The sequence below is a fragment of the Pleurodeles waltl genome, chromosome 11, assembly GCF_031143425.1.
Source record: "Pleurodeles waltl isolate 20211129_DDA chromosome 11, aPleWal1.hap1.20221129, whole genome shotgun sequence".
In the NCBI taxonomy this organism is placed as follows: domain Eukaryota; kingdom Metazoa; phylum Chordata; class Amphibia; order Caudata; family Salamandridae; genus Pleurodeles; species Pleurodeles waltl.
Window position 1 is genome coordinate 1,380,376 of NC_090450.1, and position 24,230 is coordinate 1,404,605.

Here is a 24,230-nt window from a genome sequence, read left to right on the forward strand (position 1 = left end):
CACTTAATAACTTGCCTAGAAGGTCACTGGGGGGTCGTACTTCATATGAGTGCCTGTTCGGAACACGAATGTATGTTCCTGATCTAGATGGTCCTGGTATAGAGGCGGCAGATACGCCCTTTGACATAAATGATCGTGTCACTGTTTTGCAGGATTTACAACAATTTCGTGAAGATAACTCTTCTGCGAGTGCTGCCTCCTCTGGAATTCAGGATGAGCCAGTAACACCTACTGGTTGGATACCCAGGATTGGGGATCTAGTGCGTGAAAAGGTCGCAGTAAAGAAATAATTTGGTCCTTCTTATCGAGCACCTGTCCCGGTGTTGGGGGTAAGCGGCACGAGAACTGTGATTTTGCCGCCGCTGCAAGGGGCCAAAGGAAATCGTTTTGTTTCCATTGATAATGTCAAGTTACAACATGTGGCCGATTCTGCACAGCAGACCAAGAGGGACACCCAGTAGTTCCGGCATCCCTCTCACTACTGGGGAAGAAGTCCCGCTGCAGGTGATTTGCACCGACCCTGTTTCCTCTCCGAGCTTGGGGAGGGTGGAAGATGATCTTGCGATTGTTCCACAGTCAACGATTGATATCGATTCTTTTTCTCAAGTTGCTGTACGTTCTACTGATGTTTCTGAACATGTGATTTATAGCGTACCTAGGAGAGAACCTCCATCTGCTTCCTTGTTCACTGTTGCACCTTTTGCGAGAACTGCCTCTGGCTGCTTCAACAACGCGGATGCGGCTGTATCCAGCTCTTCGTCTTCGCTGTCTTCAATTCGAGGTCCACGTAAGCTACTAAGTTGGCTTAAACGTACATATTTTGTTGTTCCTTGGAACTATTTGTGGCTTTTTATGGCTGTACTGACTATTTTTTTATGGTTGGGATTTGTGGTTACCTTTTTTCTGGTAATACATGGTCATTTTCTTCCTGATCGATCAGACATTGAGCACGTGGAGACTGTGTTGAGACCACATTTTTCATCTCATATGGTTCGAAGAGACTTATCCAATGTGAACATTTCTGCAATACCAATTCCGGATGGAATTGTGTGGGATAAAGTAATGTTTGATATATATGGTCCCACTGAATTGATTCAAATACCGTATGTTCTTAAGTTATCAATGAATGATATTGTTATTCCCGGCATTGTTTCTGATGATTGGGATGTGAAGACAGTAGATGCTATGCTAAAAGATTTGCAATATTATACTGTCTATGACGATGAAGATGCTTACCAGTTTAGAGATAATCATGGTGACATGTTTTGCTACACCTATTATGGACACCACTTTATTCACAAAGCGAGTAGCCCTAAGTCCATCTTTAATTATGTACAATGGGAACATTGCTCGACTCCTCCACGAGGGAGTTCGAAAACGTATAATGATAAATTTGCATATTTTTCTGGGCATGATCAGCGAAATGCTAAGTCTTACTATTTTAAAGTGACACCGTATTCTAATAAGCACATTTTGTTGACCGATACTAAATTACTGTATTCTAATTCATTTGTTTCTAAACTTTCAGTCAAAGGATATGAATACTGGTTGAAGACTGTTGACTTGAAAAGTGTTTGGGGTACGAAAAATTGGCAAATGCAAGGCAGAGATACATTATTTCGAGCATGCATTATCCCTGTGCAAATGATTTTCCTCAATGACACAGTACAACAGACTAGTTGTTTGGGCTTGGCGTCGATTAGAGAATTGACTTTGCTTAGTATACCTGTCCCTTCTAAATTAAATAACTGGCAGCACTATGTGAATGCTACTTTTAGTGAATTTACGCATTGGGTCCAGAATGGTACGCTTAACGCTTCATCGTTACATCCGGGCGGGTGGTTATTGTGGCCTGTAGACACTAATCAGTGTCATCAACGTTTTGTTACCTCTTCTGGGGGGTTCCGGACTAGTAGGGCAGACCCTCGTTACATTTCACCAGAACATGCTGATATAATAACTACATACAGTGTGGGGAAACTTTGTCAACAATGGTTGAAGTACTCCACGCTGGGTGCAGTTAAGTCACACCTCAAGTTACTGTCTAATGGTACTGATTTACAAGATTTCTTATCAGGTCCCAAGGTGCCCCGGAGAAAACGGTTCTTATACGAAGTGTATAATGAGTTTTGGAAACTTTCCCAGCAGGAGGCTGCAGCCCGGTTAAGACAGATTGATCAAGAAAATCTGCTGCAGACTTTGTCTGTTGTTGATAATGGCATGCATACCCTTTCTGACCGTGTTTACACGATTGACAGCATTGTCTCTTCTGCTATTGACATTATAAAATCAGACATGTCTTCTTTATATCATGGGCAGAGTCAGACACGATCGATCATGCAGCTGGGTTGGACTCTTCAGACCTTGAAGGCGGGTCGCGTTCCATGGCAGCACATTCGTGCCAGAGAGATCTTTATCTCCTTTAATTTAACTCGTCAACAACAATTGATGGCTAAGAAGGAAGCGACGTATGTTATGTTAAATATTGAAAAGTTGGAGAAACTGCCTTTTACGGTGGCTGAGATTCCGTCAGCTGAGTGGTTGATTCATGGGGTTATTAATTTGCCTATCTCCACTCTGCAATTTACTTCTTGTTTGAAGCACATTCCGGTGGGTAGATATGAACTATTGGGTGACAGTTACATACATGAGGTGTGGGAGCTTCCTTTTCAGTACAGATGTGTTAATGGTTTGCGGGAAGTTTTTCTTAGCGGTAGCGAATGAGAAGCTTCTGTTAGCCATTCCATGGTTTGTAAACAGCTGTCCTTGCACGGAGCGTGTAATGCTTCGATTGCTAACTTAGCTTGTTATCTGAAAGGAGTTCCAGTCCCGGTAATTAAAAACACTTTCCAGGTGCTTTCTAACGGCAGTTACATTGTTCTTAACAGCGAACGCTGCTGTGGCATGCGTGCCGGAATAGTTTACGTCGTTGTCGTCAACAAGGCCGTTACGTGCTGCGGGAATGTGTTGTTTCCCCCTACTGAATTTAGGGAGGTAGCGGACATCTGGCCTCATATTGCTACTTCCAAGGTTGATTTCGACAAGTTGAGTCGGCTGAAAGCTTTATTGTTTCAAAAGCATGTGGCCCTTACATCTGCTAGCGAGACCTACGCACTTCAAGTGGCAAGGTCATCGGCGGAGATACAGTCCTAAGGCCGGAATTGGGGAAACAACAATAATGCGTTGGCCCTGGGCTAGCTGTCTTTCTTTGATCACAGCCATCTGTACTGCAGTGAGAATTTTCTCAGTCTGTGCAAAACGTTGTTCAGCAGCAGAATACAAGTGGGACTTGTATGCTATCGGGACTGTCTCCCCTTCATTAAAGGTGACATATGTAAATCCAACAGCCCCAGGAATCACCCTGATGACCAAATGAGTTTTATTGTCCCGTGTGTGTAAATGTTTAACCGCTAAGAGATCATTCTGCAGCTCTCGCAGTATGTGTGTATGCTCAATCGTCCAAAATCTACTTGAAAAATTCGGGCGAATCAGTTCATATAAGGGTTTTATACGTGTAGCATAATCAGGAATGCAAGTTCTGCCAAAATTCAGAAACCCCAACAAAGACTGGAGCTTCCGAACCGTATTAGGAGGCTGCAGTAAAGCACATTTCTCCAAAAAATGTGGCGCCAGGCTCTTGCCCTCACTCGATAACTCATATCCCAGGAAAATAACACTGAGGAAGGCAACCTTCGATTTCTTAAAATTAAACTTATAACCAATATCAGCAAAACCCACAACAATGCACGATACGCGACTGAGATGTTGTAGAATCTCATCGTCCGTCAAATAAATGTCATCAACATATGATAACGCCTCAGGGTCCAACTCGTGCAGAAGTTCAGTCACACGAGCCGAAAACAGTCCTGGGCTATTCTTATACCCCTGAGGTAAACGACAAAACTTTTTCTGAGAGCCAAACGCACTGAAACTGGTATAGTCCCGACTTTCGGGTGCTATATTCTGGCAGAAAAATCCATTCGAGATATCCAAGGTTGTTTTGTATTTTTTTACGCACTATATTATTCATAAGCGCAGCGCTATGTGAATTCTGTATTGCATACGTGCGTGTATGACAATTCAAATGTCTGTAATCCACCACTATCCTATAGGAATGCTCCGGTTTAGCAACCGGAAATAAGGGATTATTCATCGGCGAGACACAAGGCTCAATCACACCTTGGTACTCCAATTGTGTAAGAATTTTCCGAACCGATGCCCTTGCTTCAAATTTAATAGGATATTGCGGCTGTATCTGAGGTTCTCCTTTAATGGGAATGACATGATAAGGTGATTGTTTGTCCCACCCCACATTATTTCTATATAGGGCGGGGGCTTGTGCTACAGCCCATGATTTACCATATGACTCCGCTAGTTCTCTCGGAACAAGTGGTGAAAAGGAAGGCACAATAACCTCCTCCCCAACCGGACAGTCGCGAACAAAGTCAGGAGGCCAATCTTGTTCGGCCAACAGGACATCATATGATTTCACCACATGGTCCCAAAAGATGGCGTGTACAACGCGGTCAATGTCCCCTTCTAATCGTAGAGTCACAAGATATACTTGATCAGGATCAGAGACTCGCATATCCGCCGTCTCGACTTGTATGAAGTCATCAGTTGCTTTCGCCTCCAGATGCTCTAGAAGACTCCGGCGAACTATTGTGACCTCTGCCGCGCTGTCTAACAGCGCTAACGCCCATGTCTTGTTCGTCAAGAGAACTCTCTTCTTGAGCGGCATGTCTAACTGAGACTGCTGCCACTTTCTTCTTTTTAAATTGCTGTTTTTGTTGCAGTGGTTTCTCTTCTTGTTTAATAGAAACCTCCGCTGAGCGTTGTGAATCCTGTCTCGGTTTCACGTACTCCGTCCTCCGCTCTGACCGCCCACCTCTTTCACTTCTTTTCTCCGAGGAGTCCTGAAAAGAACGAGATTGGCGCATATCAGTATATTGATATCTATCAGGCGTCTTCAAAGTATCCCTATTCCTGAGATTATACTTATTTTGTAGGGTCTCCGGTTGCGGAGACTGCCCACCATCTTTCTTAGGTGTTTGCTGTTTCTTATCCCAGCGCTTCTTCGCACCCTCAGGTTGCTGTTGCTTAGAATTATCCTTATTATTTTTACCCTGCAATTGTGGCTTCTGCGGTCGAGCCCCTAGGCTATCACGACCAATACTAGAATATGTTTCAGCTATTATTCTCGGAAGTTCCCGCTCCTGATTAATCTGCGGAACGTCCCGAAGACGCATTCGCACTGCTAGGGCTACAGCCTCCCCCTTGAGATTACTCAAAATAATAGAAGAAACCGCGTCAAAATTACCCATCAATTGCATGCCTAAATCTAAGGCAGGGGCAGCCCCATACTCATCCTGAATTTGTTTAAGCACCTCCGGCAAATTAGCCAAAGTCGGTGTACCGTGTGCTGTAGTATAGAGTGCGGCAAACACCGTGCCCCAAGTATTACAAAGATCCACCGTAGGAACCATCCCATACGGCAAACACATCGTCAAAATCCTATGCTTATCCGGAGGTCCCGTATGGGGAAATACTGCTTCCAGCGTATTCATTTTTTGCGCCAGCCAAAATGGAGTCTCCTCACGTTTAGCCGGTACTTTGCCCATTACAGAGTGTACAGTGGCCGGATTGATTCCCGGCACCACCGCATGTGGGTGAGCTGGAGCAGCACGCGCTGCATTAGTATTTAATGTCTGCATCACAAACTGAACTAATCGTCTGTACGTTGCAGTTAATTCCACATATAAACGACGCACTTCAGCCACTGCCACATTTGCCACTCCAGGATATGGTGTATATGTAGCCAATAAAGGCCAGGTCGGACCATCATTACTCAACGGACCTAACCTTACTGGTGTTACTGAATGTGGGAGGGCGCCATCAAGCCAATTATGGTGTTCTTGATAAGATAAAGGTATTTCTAAGTATGCATAAGCCCTGTATTGTCCAGGGACATTCGCAACAGTATATTCGTGAAAAGTATTTGTACCCCCATTAGCTGCTGGAAATACGACCCAAGAATAAAAAAGTTCTGTTCTATAGGCTGCATGGGCGTCCACCACAAAAGTGACCGGACCCCCCTGGACCGTCAGTCCATGTGCTATCAGATGACCCGTGAGCGGCAATCGCATATTAAGCGGTATATTTATTACAACTGGATTCGCCATTAGTATAACAATAATAGCTCTAGGACAGAGAAGGCACACCAATATCGGGGTATTTCCTTTCAAAGTTCAAGCTTGAACAACCAACCACAAAGTATGAGGATGTACCCAACCTGTGGTGGCGGAAACCCTCAGCCCCACGGACGTCTCCGTATACGGAACCGAGGAGTCAAAATATATATACGAGACCGAGAGAGTCAGTCGGACCCAAGCATTAGAGCCAGACCAAACGTTGGCGGCGCCATGTCGCGTGGGCTCTCATTATCCTAAATGAGACTACTGGATTTCTAGGCAGCAGGATCGATAAAGGTGTGGGGGACTGAGTCTGACCCACGTGTAAGGAACTCTGTCACCCTAAATCCGGTTGTTGCTCCGGCTAACTAGCAGTGCCTCATTTCTCCCACGGGGAAGAAATGATTGGGCAGCCGAGCGCATGACATCTTTGGAACTTCTCAGGGAAGTCGTGGTCACTCAGATCCAAACCAACTCTCTCATTCACAATATGGTCTCATATACAAATGACAAAGACAGTATAAGTTTTATATAATGTTTTAATAAAACGACTGTATTTTAGATATTAAGGCGTGAGCCGCAATAACCAGAACAATACAACATAGTAGGATTGATATAGTAACCAGGAGAGTAAAACATAGAAATAAAGCTATCATAATTCCTAACCGTTTCTACTCTCCCTCTGCTTGTTCTATTTAGAGCACAGCATGTTAAGCTTTCAGCTTGCCTTTCTGTATTACTAGGGAGACGGACACACTCATACCTGTGCAAAGGCCTGTGATCTGGTTCAGCATCTGCAACGAGGCAGTCAGCGTCTAGTTGTGGTTCCCTGGTCGGAATCTACCTCTTCCTCGTATTGGGACAAGGAAGTGATTTTATAACTAACATGTCATCGTGATCACAAAATGTTCCTACGCAGGAATGGCAAGTCTAGACTCCTACCACGTCTATCGGCATTGTACCAGACTGTATCCTTGACTAAAGCACAGAGTGAATATGTTATGAAGAACTCCAGTGCTGAAGTAGGCAAAACAGTGTGATATGAATAAAAAACAACACTGTAGAACTGGCTATTCTGTAAAATAACAGTACGAAGCCTAATAGAAAGCATTTAGAATAAAGTGCACAGAGGCTCTAAGCTGTTGGCAAATGAATAAAATATATTTAGGGCAAAGTGCACAGAGGCCTAAGGCCTGAAGCTAATGCGCAAAATATACGTAAAACTGACCACACTACAGTGAGATGGCCCTTAAAGCTATTTTCACTGTGGCAGGCCTAGTGAAACCTCCAGTAGAAATTAAAATACAAACACTATCTCGGGAAAGGGAGGTGCTAGAAAAACATACAAACTACTATTTTTAATAGCTATTAATACCCACTGCAATGCTGAAGTTGATTTTTTAATAAATATAAAGTAAAATAATGCTTTCAGAGTCACTCTTTACCTGCCTGAACTCTCAGAAGGCTAATTAGCATCAGCCATTGGTTAGAGTGAGTCCAGAAGCCATTTCCACCTACCAACTGATGCCCGCCACAAATATGGCACCTGCAAGCACCCACTTGAGTACACTTTCTGGACCCTCAGAAGATCAGAGGAGGACTGTATCTACTGTTTATGACCTGCGAGGAGCCCTGCAGGACTAGGCCTGCTCCCTCTTGTACCCAGGTAAAAGACGTAGACTACAGGGAACAGTTGTGGGACCTCCTGTGTGGCTACATGGAAAAAACAAGTGGCAAATGGACCCAGACCGGACCCTGCTGTTGGTCTCTGCCCGATTGTGAGAATCTAAGTGCCCCCCCGGAGGTCGGGGAGTCTTAAGAGTGTTCTCCTGTGGTGGACTGGGATTTGAAAGACTAAGGGCCTCATTATGAGTCTGGCGGTCAGAAGGCGTACCGGCTGCCTCCCACTCCCCCCGGTCATATTACGATGTTCCCGACAGTCAATACCGTAGCACTACAGCACCCTCAAAGCAAAGTAGACAGCGCACATTCAGAGGGTGCTGGGTAGAGGGTCCACCTGCACTGTCCGCGATGCGCAGTGCAGGGGGCCCCCTGCAGCCCCCAGCACTGTTTTCACCCACCATGGAAAGGTTGGCAGACACAGGAGTTGTGATCAGCACGGCGGAGCTAAGTTCAGCACCGCCGTGGCTAACCACGAGTAAGACTGCTGTCAGCCCATAGGGAACCGTGTTTCTGGCAGTGATGGCGGTCCCCTGGAGGTCCTACCACCAGGGTCGTAATGTGGCAGTCAGATGGCCTGGAGTGTGGCGGTCCGACCCTCACCCCTAGTCTGGCAGTCCTTGAACCACCAGACTCATAAGAGGCCCTAAGTAAGAAGGAAACATCTTTGACCAGGACAACATAGTAGATGTATCCAATCCGAAGTCTAGAATGGTCAGTCTAAACCTGCACCTAGGTTCCAGTCTACGGTAACCCTTGGCTAGTGTTTAACTTAGTGCTTTTTGGTTACCTAAAAAAACTTTACAAATTCATATCTCAAGTTCCCCCTATTGGAATTTTGTCATTTTGTTGTGCTAGTTTTGACTCTTATTTTTCCATTTCAGTTTGGAATTTTTATTGTTTACCATTTGCAGTGTTACTGTTTTGTAGTACATATGTATTTACACACGGCCCAAGGTTAGCCTGACTGCTCTGTGCCATAGCGGCCAGGCGTTAAGGGCAGGTTCAGTAAGTGACTAGGAGGGTTCATTGTGACAAGGCAAGTGATTATTCCTTGAGGGAAGGAGTCTCCCAACCCAAATAGAAATCCAATTTCTTACAGTGATGAATTGACAAGGCTTTCGGAAGAGCCACCATTCAACCCATAACAATCCAAGATCCTAAACATAGAACAGGAACTCCCTTGTGAAAGCCTCTGGTTCTCCACCTACTGCCAGAAACACTGTACTGATGGTCAAACACAGCTATGCAAACTCACTGAAATGGGACTTGGGGCCTAGTGGTGAGGGGTAAATATATAGGGATAATGTCAATCCTGAAAAACATAACTACCTGGGAAAGGGGTCAACTTCAGGGAACTTTAAAATTATGAAAGGGGATTCCAGGAATAGTCACTGCCCCCCCCCGCTCCCCAGTGTCACAGAGCTCTAGACAAGGATGATGTGCCTAACTTTACATATTGTTTATGAAAGTGCTCACGCTGGTTTTCTCCATTTGCAAAAACAATTATAAGACAAGTTTAAAAAACAGAGACGCACATCAGTTTGTGTAAGTGCCCTTGCAGAATCATGTACCCACCAAAGTCAATGTGTTCATCGAGTTCCCATACGAAGTCAGGAATGATCCACTTGTACTCGCTGAAGTCCGGCAACATATCTCTCCACTGGTCATAGGTCTGAACGTGAGGAAGGAAACAATGAGCTCAAGTGGAAACACGGTACAGAACATGCAAAGAGGGTATGGTGGGACACAGAGCAAACATGGGTTGAGAGAAAACTGAAGAAATTATTCTAGAAACAGCTACAAAAAGCATTGTTTATGTACAAAGTATTGACCTTCTATTGAAATAACATATTAAGAAACACTTCTGTCTTTAGTATCAAGTCCTACCAAAGCAGGAGGTTTAGATCCTGGGTGCATTTTGCCACAGGAAGCTAAATGCATGTGTTTAGCAATGGGCTGACTGACAATTAGGAGACTAGCTGAATCAACAATCCTTCCTGTTTCTATGCTGACCATTCAATGATTTCCTTCTGTGTTGTTGCTTCTTTGGCTGCCAGAGCCAGGCAAGGCATGCAGTACAGATTCTTCCTTCACAGGCACTAACTGCAGAAAAGTGTAATAAAATATTGGTGCTAACATTCTCTGCAAAAGTATGAGGAAAACCTTCTTGCGTCAATAGGTTGCAATATCACTTTTTTTTTTTTTTTACTTTAAGTGCTTATGCCGCTAACTAAGATTAATTGGAGGAAAATAAACATGAAATTGATTTTTTCACAGAAGTTGTTAGGATGCCAAATGTTACGCACATGTGCAAGTGGTGCAAGCATGGGAAAATGGCAAATCCAACTTTAGAGTTAATTATTAAGTCAAAGGGAAAGTGTACATCTGGGCACAGTCATAGCTCTTCAATTAAGTGATTCAATTAGCAATATTAATAGGGGCAACAAACTGGTACTGACAGGACCCTAGAGGAATGGGATTTTCACCAATACATTCAATTTTTGTTCCAGTAGAGATCTTCCAGAGGTGTGGTACCCACTTCGTTACCAAGAAGAAATAGCCAATAACTCTACCTGCACTTGATGTGACGAATCACTTTTTTCAAATCTACGTTTATCAATAGGCATATTAAAGGGTCAACTGACCTCTTAATGCGGTTCAGAACCTAATCTCAATACTTTGCTCAGTATTTTTTGCGGCTTCTCTAGGAAAGCAAAGAGGACACAGGGAACACACTATTAATCCTACAGGGTGTAATTCATGGACCATCCGTAGCATATGTGATGAACACAAACTGTCGTCATCTTGACATTCTACTAGTGAAATGAGCCTTATGTAACCTCAAGCCTGTATGCTTGTTGTCTCTGAGGTAAGAGGAGGAGGCCTGGAAGAGGTCACCACTACAGTCCTTGACTTCTGTTTGGCCGCAACATGCTCCGAAGGCTTCAAGCAATCTGTAGAGGTACAATGACGTGAGCTTTTATCCCAAGTCCTTCACTGCATCGCTCGCTGTACAGTTGGTTAGCGGGCCGGTATAACATTTTGCACAGTTGGTAACTGAAGGAACTACTCAGTCAGGCTGATTAAATGGCTGAATTTGCCAAGACAAAAACGGTTCATTGTCTGACTCATCATTCACTAAGGTGTCAATTCTGATCACTAGGGGGCAATGTTGATAAAACCAAGTAAAGTAGGGGGATCAGTGGACATTAGTGAGACTAGAGATGGGCCCTCTTCAACTCCACATAGTGGTCCCCAACTGCAGTGACGCACTCAATCTTGTTTTAGAAAAAACGTCTTAGAGAAAAACAGATGAAAGGAAGCGAAAAGGAAAATCTGTCAGTCAACCACCCTGAAAGGCACAGTGGATAAAGGAAGCAAAAGTGGTGAATAAAATTAATTTAAGAAGAAAGCTTTGAACACAAAGAACAAGGTGAGATAGCACTTTCCAAAAACTAACAGCAAAAATATTGTTGATCAATTGCTAGAGGGTAGAAAAGGACAAACCAGGTGCATTGTAAAAATGACCTTCCTTTCTATCTAGACTTTAGTTTAAGGATTTCTCAGTCTGGTCGATACGGCTAATCTTAGGAAAACAGTCAGTGGATTACAACACAAAAGGATGAACTGATTGTGGGATCACATAAATCATGGTGCGATCTAACCAAGTCTTTATTACACAACACCCTATCCAACGCACAGAACATCCCATCTACAGCAGAGCCGCTTGTTCACTCAGCTCAGTGCCTCACATTTACAACCTTCCATGTTGTTGAGAAAGGACTGGGTCAATTGTAGATACACCCATAAAGATACCACAGTGATGCTAATCCTAAAGAAGCTGCACAGGCATAAGGGAGTTGCCCAGACCGGGACCTTAGCAAGGGTTATGCTCGGTAGACACACTATTGGCCTTTTTCCAGCACTTTTAAGGTAAAAGCTGTTGCAGCAATCTTCTTAAGGAGAGTATAGGTCATCCACCCTCTAGGAAGGGTCCATGAATAGTCCAGCTAATTTCTGTGTGCTAACACTTTTAGATTCAAGTAGTAAAATTAAAGCCAAACTGAACAGATCGTATCAAGAGCAGCATCGCAAAAGTACAGATGTTGCCTAAAAACCAAATAGGGTTCACGCTTTCGAAGTCCACAATGTTCCTCTGTTTTACTATATTAAGGTTAACTGCAGTGTAGAAGAAGTAAAACTTGCGGAGTTTATGTTTACATTTGCTTCCGGTATACAGGACTATGAATTCAGAAATACATCAAAATCAGGTTTCAGATGGGGAGCTGTGAGACGCTGGTTATGTGCCAGCACACTGCGTTACATTTACACTTGTAGCCCAGAAGCTGCTAGTGTTAAAATAGGAACAGTGAAGCAAGGATGCCCTTTACTCAAACCCTTTCACCTTGTTTGTTCCCTGCCCAACTAGAATCTTATCTAGCCGATTTGAGGACCATGACAATTCACATATTGCATTACGTAGATGGTAGTGAATAATGGACTTTAGAAATACCCTGATATAGCATGTGCACATCAACGTAAATGACTTACAAAAAGAGCCTCAGAAAAGAAAGGCAATTGCTTTTGCAGCAAAAAAAATGACTTGTAGTAGGAATGGGTTATTCTAAACCTAAACTGGAAGAGGAGCTGCAATGGGCAATGCATAGTAGTATTCCGGTAGGAACCTGAACTAAGCTAGATCTATGGTTTCTGGCTGTTTGGCTCTAGTAAGGTTCAAATCAGTTAAAAGTGGGAGCTAACTAATGCAGAGATTGACTACGTCTCAATGTAAGGAAAAGGTAATCCTCCTTCATTAGCAGAAGAGATTATGGTTACTTGGAAAACTATTGTTCTTGTTAGAACTACAGGTAACTTTTGCAACCTGTTCTCAATTCCTTATATACCTTACGTGGGTTTCAAAGGTGCCACTTCGTATCCCACTACGCCAATACTTGTAATTCTGCCAAACCATGAGGCTTCCAGCTTGATCCATCTTTTTGAACCACTTAATATGGGAATGTTACACTGGCGCAGGTTACGGTATGTTTGTGATATAAACAGTCCCAAGTACTTTTTATTCTCTGTTCAGGCAAATTTACACAGTCCCTCCGACTGCTGCAACTGATCCGGTTTGTATGCAATGCTCAACCCCCTCAACTCAGACTGATAAAGAACCTGGGAAGATCGTGGAATTTCAACACCTACCTGCATGACCTTTCCCCGCGTTTACTGGTTGCTGAAATAGACACATTATCAGCACATATGACTACATTATGCCCCTGACCATTCATCAAAGAGCGCCTGAAAGCAAGATTTTTCCTAAAACATTGTGCCAATGGCTCAAGTGATAACAAACATTTGCAGGAGACAATGGATCCTCTGCATACTGAAGTTCTGTCAATTCATGCGGACTCTAGGATGGCCGTGCCTTTCAAAACTGTAATGCTGGCTTTGTTGGTGAGCTAAGTAGACGTACTGTCTTCCTGAGTGAATAGTGGGACTGGCTAATGCTTTTTGTGAGAACTGCAAGATGCAGTGTCCTCTTTTTGTCGTAACCTCTGCATGCAGGTTACTAACTGCACCCCAGAGTAGTACCAGCTGTAGGGTGAGGTGGGTAATCCTTCTGTTTCTTTTTCGTGCAGTTACAGACCTCAGAGTGCACTTCCTGTTCAACAGCACGACACTTGTTCTCTTCTATGCACAGAACCAGGAACAAGGGCTGCTCCTATTACACAAAGTTCTATCCTCCCCATCCTAACAAATGCACATCCATCTTTGCAACCTTCTTCCACCTATCAGCAGTGCTGACACTCTCCCGATGGCCAAATGTATGATCTGTGATGGTGCAGAGTACTGAGCAAAGATAGATTTACAGTGACAACTTCCAGATTTAGAAAAGGTTAAAAATAATGTTAAAGGGGGGCTCACAGTTGGCCAACATTACTGGGATTTGCGCTTATGGTTAGGTTCACCTGACTCTGTGGAAAACCAAATGTAGTGGTGAAATATTTGCTCTGTTTTTCAGAAAAAGGCTGAAAAGGAGAATGGTGTTTAGTATATTTACTACAGGTGCAATGGTGGATACTTTCTCCCTTCTTTCTTCGATAAACCTTTAGCCTCCAATTCTACAAGTCGGATATATATTAAAATTAAGAAGGAATCAGGCAAAGGTACATTTCCTTGAGCATGCACAAAAAGGCTTGTTGAGATTTTCAAAATACAGGAGTATAAGACAGTGAAAGGAACCACAGTGAGGACTGAATAAATGATGAACGAAGAATGAACATCCCTTTACAGTGGGAATGCCAGGTGTGACAGTGAAGGTGAACTAGAGATTGAGGGTGAACGCCACGGATGGTATTAGTCAGAGAACTGCTAACATGATTCTTAGTATTAGTAAGACAACTACTATGTGTGTTCCTTAGTATTAGTCAGAAAACTGCTAAGCGTGATTCTTAGTATTAGTCAGAGAACTGCTAAGCGCGTTCTTTAGTATTAGTCAGAGAACTGCTAAGCGTGATTCTTAGTATTAGTCAGAGAACTGCTAAGCGCGTTCTTTAGTATTAGTCAGAGACCTTCAACCCACGTAACTTTATATTAGTCAGAAGACTGATAAGCATGATTCTTAGTATTAGTCAGAGAACTGCTAAGCGTGATTCTTAGTATTAGTCAGAGAACTGCTAAGCGTGATTCTTAGTATTAGTCAGAGAACTGCTAAGCGTGATTCTTAGTATTAGTCAGAGAACTGCTAAGCGTGATTCTTAGTATTAGTCAGAGAACAACTAAGCATCATTCTTAGTATTAGTCAGAGAACAACTAAGCGTGATTCTTAGTATTAGGCAGAGAACAACTAAGCGTGATTCTTAGTATTAGGCAGAGAACAACTAAGCGTGATTCTTAGTATTAGTCGGAGAACTACTAAGCGTGATTCTCAGTATTAGTCAGAGAACGGATACCTGATTCTTAGTATTAGAGAACTGCTAAGCATGTTTAACAGTATTAGTCAGAGACCTTCAACCCACGTAACTTTATATTAGTCAGAAGACTGCTAAGCGTGGTTCTTAGTATTAGTAAGAGAATGCAAATGTGTCCCTTTATACTCCCCAGTACTGAGGACTGCCTTCTTCGATACTAGTCAGTCTTCTGGTGTAAAATAACTAAGCTTCTTCTTAGTCTCATCTCAGAATATCTTACCAATTATTATATGGTGGGAAGTACAAAATATAATAATGTAATCATATTAAATGCTGAATCTGATTAGGATGTTCTGTCTCTAAAATGTTATAAAAAAAGAAGCTTCTGTGATTCCCGGAAGTACCTTCATCTCATCACATTTTAATCTTTTGGCGTGGGACTTATACAATAACCATCACAAACTGAAATGAGTCAAGGTTAGATACCTTATGCAGCTTGAAGATGCTTTAAACTACAAATTGAAGGAAGATTTTATTTTTATGCTTTACTGAAGAAGAGCAAAATCCAATCATCTGGAGCAAAGCTGGGGGAGTCCAGACCCAAAAATATTCTAGGGACTAGGACTGGCATATTTTTCTCCTGCTATTAGCCACTGTGGATTTTAAACTGCCAAGGAGTTCTCTATAAATCACTCTGTGGTCCTCAGAAAAGCTGTACGGTTCATACGACAACCCAGAAGGTTTATGCCGCTCGAGAATTTATTTTATATGGGCAATTCTGGGTTTATTTTTAACTCATTAGAATTACAAAACTGGACTATCAATACTCAACAGGAGTTTGTCGGAAATTGGTTTGGGGGGAGGGGGGAGAGGCATTTGTAACTGCTAGTCTACTCACTTTATGAGTTATGACCATTACAACATAATACTCAATTGTTATTATTCATTTAAGGGACAAATTCAATCTTGCTGACCTGGGGTAAAAAATTTACATTATTGCATTGTATATCACTCAAAGTTTACCTAGAAAAAAGTGAACACATTATACAGAAGAAATTACAGCAGTTCTGCAGTAACTTTCTGGAACAAAACGTGTTCCCTTTCTTTGGGGACAGAGCTCTCTCAGACTGTCTTTGTTTTTTGGCAATGTGTCCTTTGGGCATAAGGTTTGGGTCCAGACTGAATCCAAGTGGCTAAGCACTCCAAATTTGGGGTTCGAAGCCATCAAGGTACATGACACTGAGCAAGATTTGAATGGTTTCCTGTTTATTGTTCTTGACAGGAATTTTGTCTCAGCTGGGTTGAGCTTCTGGTAGGTGTTGGACATCCAGTTTTGGATGTTATGCAGGCAGTGTTTGAGGCAATGGGTGTTTGGAACAAAAGAAATTGTCAAGTAGTCTTGTGTATCATCAGTGTATTAGTCAATCTTGGTCAGCTTCAAACTACATGGAGCCACGTGTTGCTCCACTCACCAACAATGCCCCATATTTTCACAGCATACTGAACACTTGGGGCCTGGTTTATAGTTTGGTAGACAGGTTACTCCGTGACAATCATGTTGGATATCTCGTCTGCCTTATTACAAGTTTCATAGGTTATAATGCACTTGTAATAATGACCTCAGGGTATCCGTCACATTTATGATGGAGTAACACGTGCCTAATCAGGCACTAAGTGTTCTATCAGTCATATGTTAATTTATTGTCCTATATTTTAAGCTTTTTTCAAACTTTTTAAAACCAATTTACTAAAGTATTCAACTGTGAGAAAATATTCTGCCATAGAGCTCTAGCAAACAAGAGCTTCTTAGATGCTGTGATTGCTTGTTTTTTAATGATTAAAAAAATAATATTTGTAATAGAAGGTGAATTGAATATATTTTTGCTTCAGCAAACTGGAGCAACAGTTTTCATTTTAAGCTTCTGAACATTTGTATGCTTGTTTTATGGACAAACTATCTTAATAAACATCAATTTTCCCTCTCTGGACCACGCAGTTGTCATAGTAGGACTGCTTGAACAGCAGTTCCCAATTTGCTTTCTGGAAGAAACAATTTCCCTTTCTTTAGAAGAGAGAGATGGTCTCTGTTTTTGGCAGTGTGTTCTTTCAGAGTAATGTTGGTGTCCAAAGTGGTTCCTAGTGATTTGGCTTTCTGTGAAAGTTGGGGTTCAAAGCTGTCCAAATTCATGTCGTTGAGCCAGGCGTGCACTGTTTCGTGTTTGATGTTTTTGGCAAATAACATGAGTTCTGTCTTGGCTGCGTAGAGCTTTAAGTAGGCGCCAGACATCCAGGTCTGGCTGAGAGGCAGGCACTGTTTGAGGCTCTGGAAGTCTGAAGCAGAGGAGACTTTCGAGTAGAGCTGTGCGTACCCAGGGTGTTGGTGAATCTTTATAGTGCCGTCTGTGAGTGCAGCAACAAGCGGCTCCATGTAGTTTGAAGATGCCAAGAGACAGTAAGGTATCCTGGGGGGCTATGCAGGTTATAGGGATCTTTTGGGACCTGAAGGTGTGCAGGTGTGAAAACTGGTTTTAGATGGAGAGGTAGAAGTAGAACCAGTGAAATGCAGAATTGGTGAATTCCATTTGAGACTCTAGGGTGAGTATGATTGTGCGATGGATTCTTCTTCTGGTGCCTGGGGTGGCATCGTCTATGAAGTGCAAGCAGTTTCTGTGCTGAAGCCATAGTTGTAGAGGTGCAAGAAATGGTGAATATTGGTCCATGAAGAACTAATAACATAGTTATACGAAAACGAGCTATGTGTGTGGCAGGCACACATTAGATATGTATTACTGTTACCAAACGAACACTAATGAGAATCTGAAGATAATCAGAGGCACCACCTTCAGCACCAATGGGAATCATTCAAGATATAATGGAAGAGGCTAGCTAGATGTAATGACCTAAACCGTAAGGGATGCAGGACCCCTCAACACAGAGTCAGTCTCTGTGGGTCTTACAGGGAGGTATGGGAGTGGGGGCTCAAATACCTCATGGGATGCTGTGCACTTAACAGCGCAAAGTTGTCCATGACTGACCAATACACATCCATGAAGAATGTGAAAGAGAAAACATAGTGTAGATTCCTGCAGTGAAGCCTCTTCCCACTGTGGCACTGCACCGGTCCCTCTTACATGTATTCTCCAATGTACTGTGGAGAGTCTCTTCCCACTGTGGCACTGCACCGGTCCCTCTTACATGTATTCTCCAATGTACTGTGGAGAGTCTCTTCCCACTGTGGCACTGCACCGGTCCCTCTTACATGTATTCTCCAATGTACTGTGGAGAGTCTCTTCCCACTGTGGCACTGCACCGGTCCCTCTTACATGTATCCACCAATGTACTGTGGTGAAGTCTCTTCCCACTGTGGCACTGCACCGGTCCCTCTTACATGTGTCCTCCAATGCACTGTGGTGAAGTCTCTTCCCACTGTGGCACTGCACCGGTCCCTCTTACATGTGTCCTCCAATGCACTGTGGTGAAGTCTCTTCCCACTGTGGCACTGCACTGGTCCCTCGTACAGGTGTTCTCCAATGCACTGTGGTGAAGTCTCTTCCCACTGTGGCACTGCACCGGTCCCTCTTACATGTATTCTCCAATGTACTGTGGAGAGTCTCTTCCCACTGTGGCACTGCACCGGTCCCTCTTACATGTATCCACCAATGTACGGTGGTGAAGTCTCTTCCCACTGTGGCACTGCACCGGTCCCTCGTACAGGTGTCCTCCAATGCACTGTGGAGAGTCTCTTCCCACTGTGGCACTGCACCGGTCCCTCTTACAGGTGTTCTCCAATGCACTGTGGTGAGTCTCTTCCCACTGTGGCACTGCACCGGTCCCTCGTACATGTGTCCTCCAATGTACTGTGGAGAGTCTCTTCCCACTGTGGCACTGCACCGGTTCCTCTTACATGTATCCACCAATGCACTGTGGTGAGTCTCTTCCCACTGTGGCACTGCACCGGTCCCTCTTACAGGTGTTCTCCAATGCACTGTGGTGAGTCTCTTCCCACTGTGGCACTGCACTGGTCCCTCTTACATGTATCCTCCAATGCACTGTGTGAGACTCTTCCCACTGTGGCACTGCACTGGTCCCTCGTACATGTGTCCTCCAATGCACTGTGGTGAAGTCTCTTCCCACTATGGCACTGCACTAGTCCCTCGTACAGGTGTCCTCCAATGCACTGTGGTGAGTCTCTTCCCACTGTGGCACTGCACCAGTCCCTCGTACATGTGTCCTCCAATGTACTGCGGTAAAGTCTCTTCCCACTGTGGCACTGCACCGGTCCCTCGTACAGGTATCCCCTAATGAACTGTTGTATAGTCTCTTCCCACTGTGGCACTGCACTAGTCCCTTGTACCTGTACCCTCTAATGAACTGTAGGAAAGTCTCTTCTCGTTACGGCACTGCACTAGTCCCTCGTACAGGTATCCCCTAATGAACTGTAGGAAAGTCTCTCCTCGTTATGGCACTGCACTAGTCCCTCGTACAGGTATCCCCTAATGAACTGTAGGAAAGTCTCTCCTCGTTATGGCACTGCACTAGTCCCTCGTACAGGTATACACAAGTAGAACATTTTCAAAATAACATTCTTGATACCTTCCAAGCTGGTTTCCGCTTAGGAAGAGGTATGGAGAGCCTTCTCCTCTCCATCCTCAATCATCAAAGAAAGATGTGAGACGGGGTAGCGAAGATGCCCAGCTTGTATAAACCCAGTAGCAGCATCTGACATGACCAATCATCCACATGAGGAATTGCCACCTTCATGCCACTGTAGTCCCATAACTCTTCAGCTTAACAAAAACTTTATTTTTTACAACTGCAAATGTAAAATGATTAAACAGTTAAAGTTTGTTAAAGGGTAAGAAGGTTAGAACTTCAAACAGAATGATCACACCTTCACAAATGCAAATGGGCCTTTCCAGACATGTCTACTAGGCTCTCTGACAGCCACTGGTGCTCTGTTACATCCATGCCAAGGCAAATCCATTGCTGAATGCTCAGGTTTCTGCAGTTAAGAGCACGCCATGGAAATAAAGCTTCTCAGACATGTGTCAGTGTGCAGCACCCTCATGTGTGTCCCTCAGCCTTGTGGGGGAAAGCGATGTATCTGGGCTGAAGTAAAGTGTTAAGTAAAGAATACAGGGGGTCGGGAAACACATGAAATATATGTCAAAAGGAACCAATCAATGTTGCAGTAAACAACCACTCACTCCTTGTTAGAACATGGAGTAGTGAAAGAGCCCTTGTTCCTTCCCCGACAGGCTAATGTAAAGATCCTTCTAGTAACGCCCCCCCTCCTCCCCGACTAGTAAAGATACAAACTTGGCATGCTGCACTGTGTGCATGTTAAGTGTTGGCCTTACAGTGTAGAGATTCCACAGCTCGCCTTCTTTCTACAATAATGGGTTTGTTTTTTTGTTTTTTTAAAGGGGGGTGAGTGGAACCGAGAGATTTCTTAGTTTTATAACTGAAATCACAAGATTGGAATCTTGGAACTGGCACAAATACAAATAGTTCTATTCATGTTTTACAACTAAATGGGGCTTCCCCACTTCTGACACTTATCGAGGGAGGCCGGTTGGGGGTTGCTGCTAAAAACCCGCGTGTCTCAGCAGGATTAAACAACTATCAAACTGCTAAATAGGAGTGAGCATCATCACAGTCTATAGTATTTTTCACAAAGGTCCCTTTTACCTTACGCATTAAGATACAGGCCATGGAAAGGTTCAACACTTCATTGTACAGCTGAGTCAAATACGCATTATTGGGAACATTTTAAATTACTGAAGTTAACATACATTTCATGGCTTCCGGTTTGTGTTCTGTGTCAGCACAGCCTACACACTACACAATTGTCTACATAGAATGTTAGTGGACAGAGTTGTGATAGAGCACGCCTTGGCTTTCCTTTAAAATTATTGAAATCCAAGCGTCTCAGAAACAGCCTCTTGTGTCCTCCCTTATTAACAAACCTGGGAATTGTTGAAGTCCCCACTGGATGATGGCGACTCATGCCTAGGGCTTACATGCCTTCAGCCACATCACCAGTGATACAAGAAATGCCGAAGTAAAGTACCTTTTTAGCTGTGTATCCACCTCCTACAGCTGACCCCAGGACAATATATCGAAGTTTGAGAAGGCGAGATGCTAGTCGGGTGACCCAGAAGTGTCTCTGGAGCTGGTGCCCATGCTTCACTGTCAAGAGTCTGGTTCTTCGGAAAGGGGCACGTGAAAAGGAGGAATACTGATGAGCAGACGGTCTCAGCACAGGCCTCTGGAACTTGAAGCCTGGACGATGGTGGTGGATGCTTCGGGAAACCAAGTGAATCTTTGGAAGAGGTAATTTTACTTTTCCTCCACAGCCAACACTTCCTAGGTTCTGGCACACAGTGCTGAAAAGAAAAGAAATGCTCGTCAAGAAGCTACCAGTGTACAAGAAATTCAGGGCAGTTAACAGTCTTAACTTTGCAGCAAGAGGAAATATCAGCTCAATTATATCAAACTAAGAGAAGAGATGTGTCTACTTAGCTACCTACATTTCAAGAAGTACACCAGTGTCTGGGTTATTTCCACCCACAACTCATCCATGGCTCTAATGCTATAGAGTTTGATGTCTGAATGGCAGGGGGAGATGCAGGCACTGGATCCATCTCTTGAGCTTCTAGAGATGGATCATTTTCAAGTCCTGAAGCAACTAATAACCTGAGAGACTTTCTGATAAGACACTTGCACAATGGATGTTCCTAGCCTTTTCCGGGGTACATGCTATCTCAAATATAAACAGATCACTTATATATCAGTAAAGTCCTTGGCTCAAGACCTCTGGAGCATCACATTCGACAAGCTGAAGAGGAGATTCTCAACCTGCTAAGGCAAAATATTAGTCACTGAGTCAAAAGACCTATGCAATGACTTTCGGTCATTGTTCCTGCGCCTAAATGTTAAGCAGGAAGGAAGAGTTACTTTAGTGTTGATATGAGCCATTCAGAGAGAGGCACTTGGGCCCCCACATTCAGGATATCACCCTTCAAATAAATGTGACACAAATGTTTTCCGATCTTGACAAGAATAAAGGATACCACCAACCAGAATTAAAAATGCTCATGGCATATCACTAAAGTTGCCACGCATGTTGGTCTTTTGAAGATACAAATGTCTTTGTTTCAGCATTTTGTTTGCATCGGAGGTCTTACAAAAGGACATTAAAAGGATTCCTAACTGCTTGACTTGTAGTGCATTTTTGTGTTTGACAAATTACTTGAACACAATACCCCTTTAGTAAAGGTTTGTAAAGTCGTCATGAAGCCATCCTGAGACTAAACAAAAACAAATGCAACTTTGTGCAGGACATGCTCACACATTCTCAAAACAAGGCAGGTGCCCAGGTCTTGACAAACTCTGAATCCGCAACTAGGTACTTGCGTTAGTAAGTTTATCCTCCTTTCAGAGCCTTCTTGGGCATTGCCAGTTGTTGCAAATCTGACATTATACCAATAAGGACACCTGTGAGAAACTTCACAAAAAGGGTCAAGTCTCCAAACATAAAAAGAACGTCAGTTGGCACTGGAGCAATTTGGTCTAGAATATCAGACGCGAAGAAGATAAGAATCTGGCCTTCTTCAATTCTGCTCTAAGTACTGAGCGTGTTGTTGATGTGATCCTGGTGTGTTTTGGAACTATTCGGCCTACGGGGAGGTGTACCGCGGAGGCCCCTGTGAAACGATAACATATGCTGGTTACAGACCACCAGTCCCTACACAAATTCTTGCAAACAGAAGAGCAAAGTTAAGTCACAGTCTGGGATTGTGTACCTCTGCAGTCAGACACCCCCAGCCCTCCCCGGGTCTCCAGCACTCACTTGGTGCCCCCTTCGGCTCCCAGCATTCGGCCCCTTCCCCGACCCCCAAAACTCACGAACAACCCCACTTCAAGGCCCCCAGCACCCACCACTCCCAGCCTCCCCCCCCCCCCACCACCACAGTCAGCCTTCCCCCCAACACTCACCTGCCGTCTCCCCCAGGCCTCAACACTCAGTCACCCCAGCAGTCATCACCGCCCCCCGGGGGCAGTCAGTCGCCCACCCCCCGCCCTACACTCACCAGCAATCCCACTGCAAGGCCCCCAGTACTCAGCCCCCCCCCCCAGTACTCACCACCCCCAGGGCCCCCCCCCCTGCAGTCTGCCCCATCTCCCCCCTCCGGCTCCAGCGCTATCACCCCCAGCACTCATCACCCCCCCCCCCCACAGGGCCCCCTTACCGTGAGCCTCCAAACCCCCCCCCCCCCAAACACTCCCCAGCCGCCCCCCCAGGCTCCAGCGCTCAGTCACCCCCAGGGCCCCCCCTGCAGTCAGCCTTCCCCCCCCAACACTCACCTGCCGCCCTCCCCACCCCAGGCTGCAGCACTCAGTCACCCCCCCGCCCACTCCACTCCGGGGCCCCAGCAGTCAGTCGCCCCCTCGCCCCCCCACACACACTCTTGCCAGCAATGCCAGAGCAAGGCCCCCAGCACTCACCACCCCCAGGGCCCCCCTGGAGTCAACCTCCCCCCCCAACAGTAACCTACCGTCGTCCCCAGGCTGCAGCACTCACCCCCCCCCGGGGCCCCAGCACTCACCAGGCCCCCCGGGCCCCCCGGGCCCCCGCCCGCAGCATGCTGCCCCCTCCGTCGGCCGGTACAAGGGCGCCGCCGGCTGTCAAACTGCACTTCCGGGAACACAGGCGCGACCGCTGAGGTCCGGCCGGAAACATGGACCGGAGCGAGGGTTCCGGGCATGGACAGAGAGGAAGGACAAGCGGGGCGAAGACACAGTAGACGGACTAGAGTAGCCTGAGAAGCTGCGGGAGCGTGGACAGAGAGAAAGGACGAACGGGACGAAGACACAAAAGACGGACAACAGTCTCTAGAGACGCTGCAGGAGGAGGCGGCATGAACAGGGAGGGGCGGTCCGTCCGCCTTAAGGGTCCGGCCGGAAACACGGACCCCAGGGGAGACTTCCGGGTGCAGGGGGCTTGGACAGAGCCCAGTGTCAAGTGTGGGCTCCAGGGGCTCCTGCCTCAGTAGTGTCAAGTGTGGGCTCCCGGGGCTCCTGTCCTCAGTAGTGTCAAGTGTGGGCTCCCGGGGCTCCTGTCCTCAGTAGTGTCAAGTGTGAGCTCCCTGGGCTCCTGCCTCACTAGTGTCAAGTGTGGGCTCCCTGGGCTCCTGCCTCACTAGTGTCAAGTGTGGGCTCCCTGGGCTCCTGTCCTCACTAGTGTCAAGTGTGGGCTCCCGGGGCTCCTGTCCTCACTAGTGTCAAGTGTGAGCTCCCAGGGGCTCCTGCCTCAGTAGTGTCAGGTGTGGGCTCCAGGGCTCCTGCCTCAGTAGTGTCAAGTGTGGGGTCCCGGGGCTCCTGTCCTCACTAGTGTCAAGTGTGGGCTCCCGGGGCTCCTGTCCTCACTAGTGTCAAG

General features: G+C 45.2%; 1 protein-coding gene across 8 annotated transcripts in view; it reads right to left on the minus strand.

Moving 5' to 3' along the window:
- OPA1 (OPA1 mitochondrial dynamin like GTPase) overlaps positions 1-23,572 on the minus strand; it is a 278,588-nt gene extending 255,016 nt beyond the window's left edge. For 4 of the 8 annotated variants that reach the window (XR_011199307.1, XR_011199308.1, XM_069212741.1 and 1 more), the window contains exons 1-3: positions 23,401-23,571; positions 20,862-21,177; positions 9,450-9,546 (exon numbers count right to left, since the gene is read on the minus strand). Coding sequence is in view for 5 of the 8 variants with exons in the window: in XM_069212741.1 (XP_069068842.1) it covers positions 9,450-9,546; positions 20,862-21,177; positions 23,401-23,534 (547 nt within the window). In the remaining 3 variants the exon portion in view is untranslated. Of the gene's footprint in view, positions 1-9,449; positions 9,547-20,861; positions 21,178-23,349; positions 23,369-23,400 lie in introns of those variants that run through there. The other 4 variants (XR_011199309.1, XM_069212743.1, XM_069212739.1 and 1 more) reach the window with 3 other exon arrangements.
- Between the last annotated feature and the right edge of the window lie 658 nt (positions 23,573-24,230).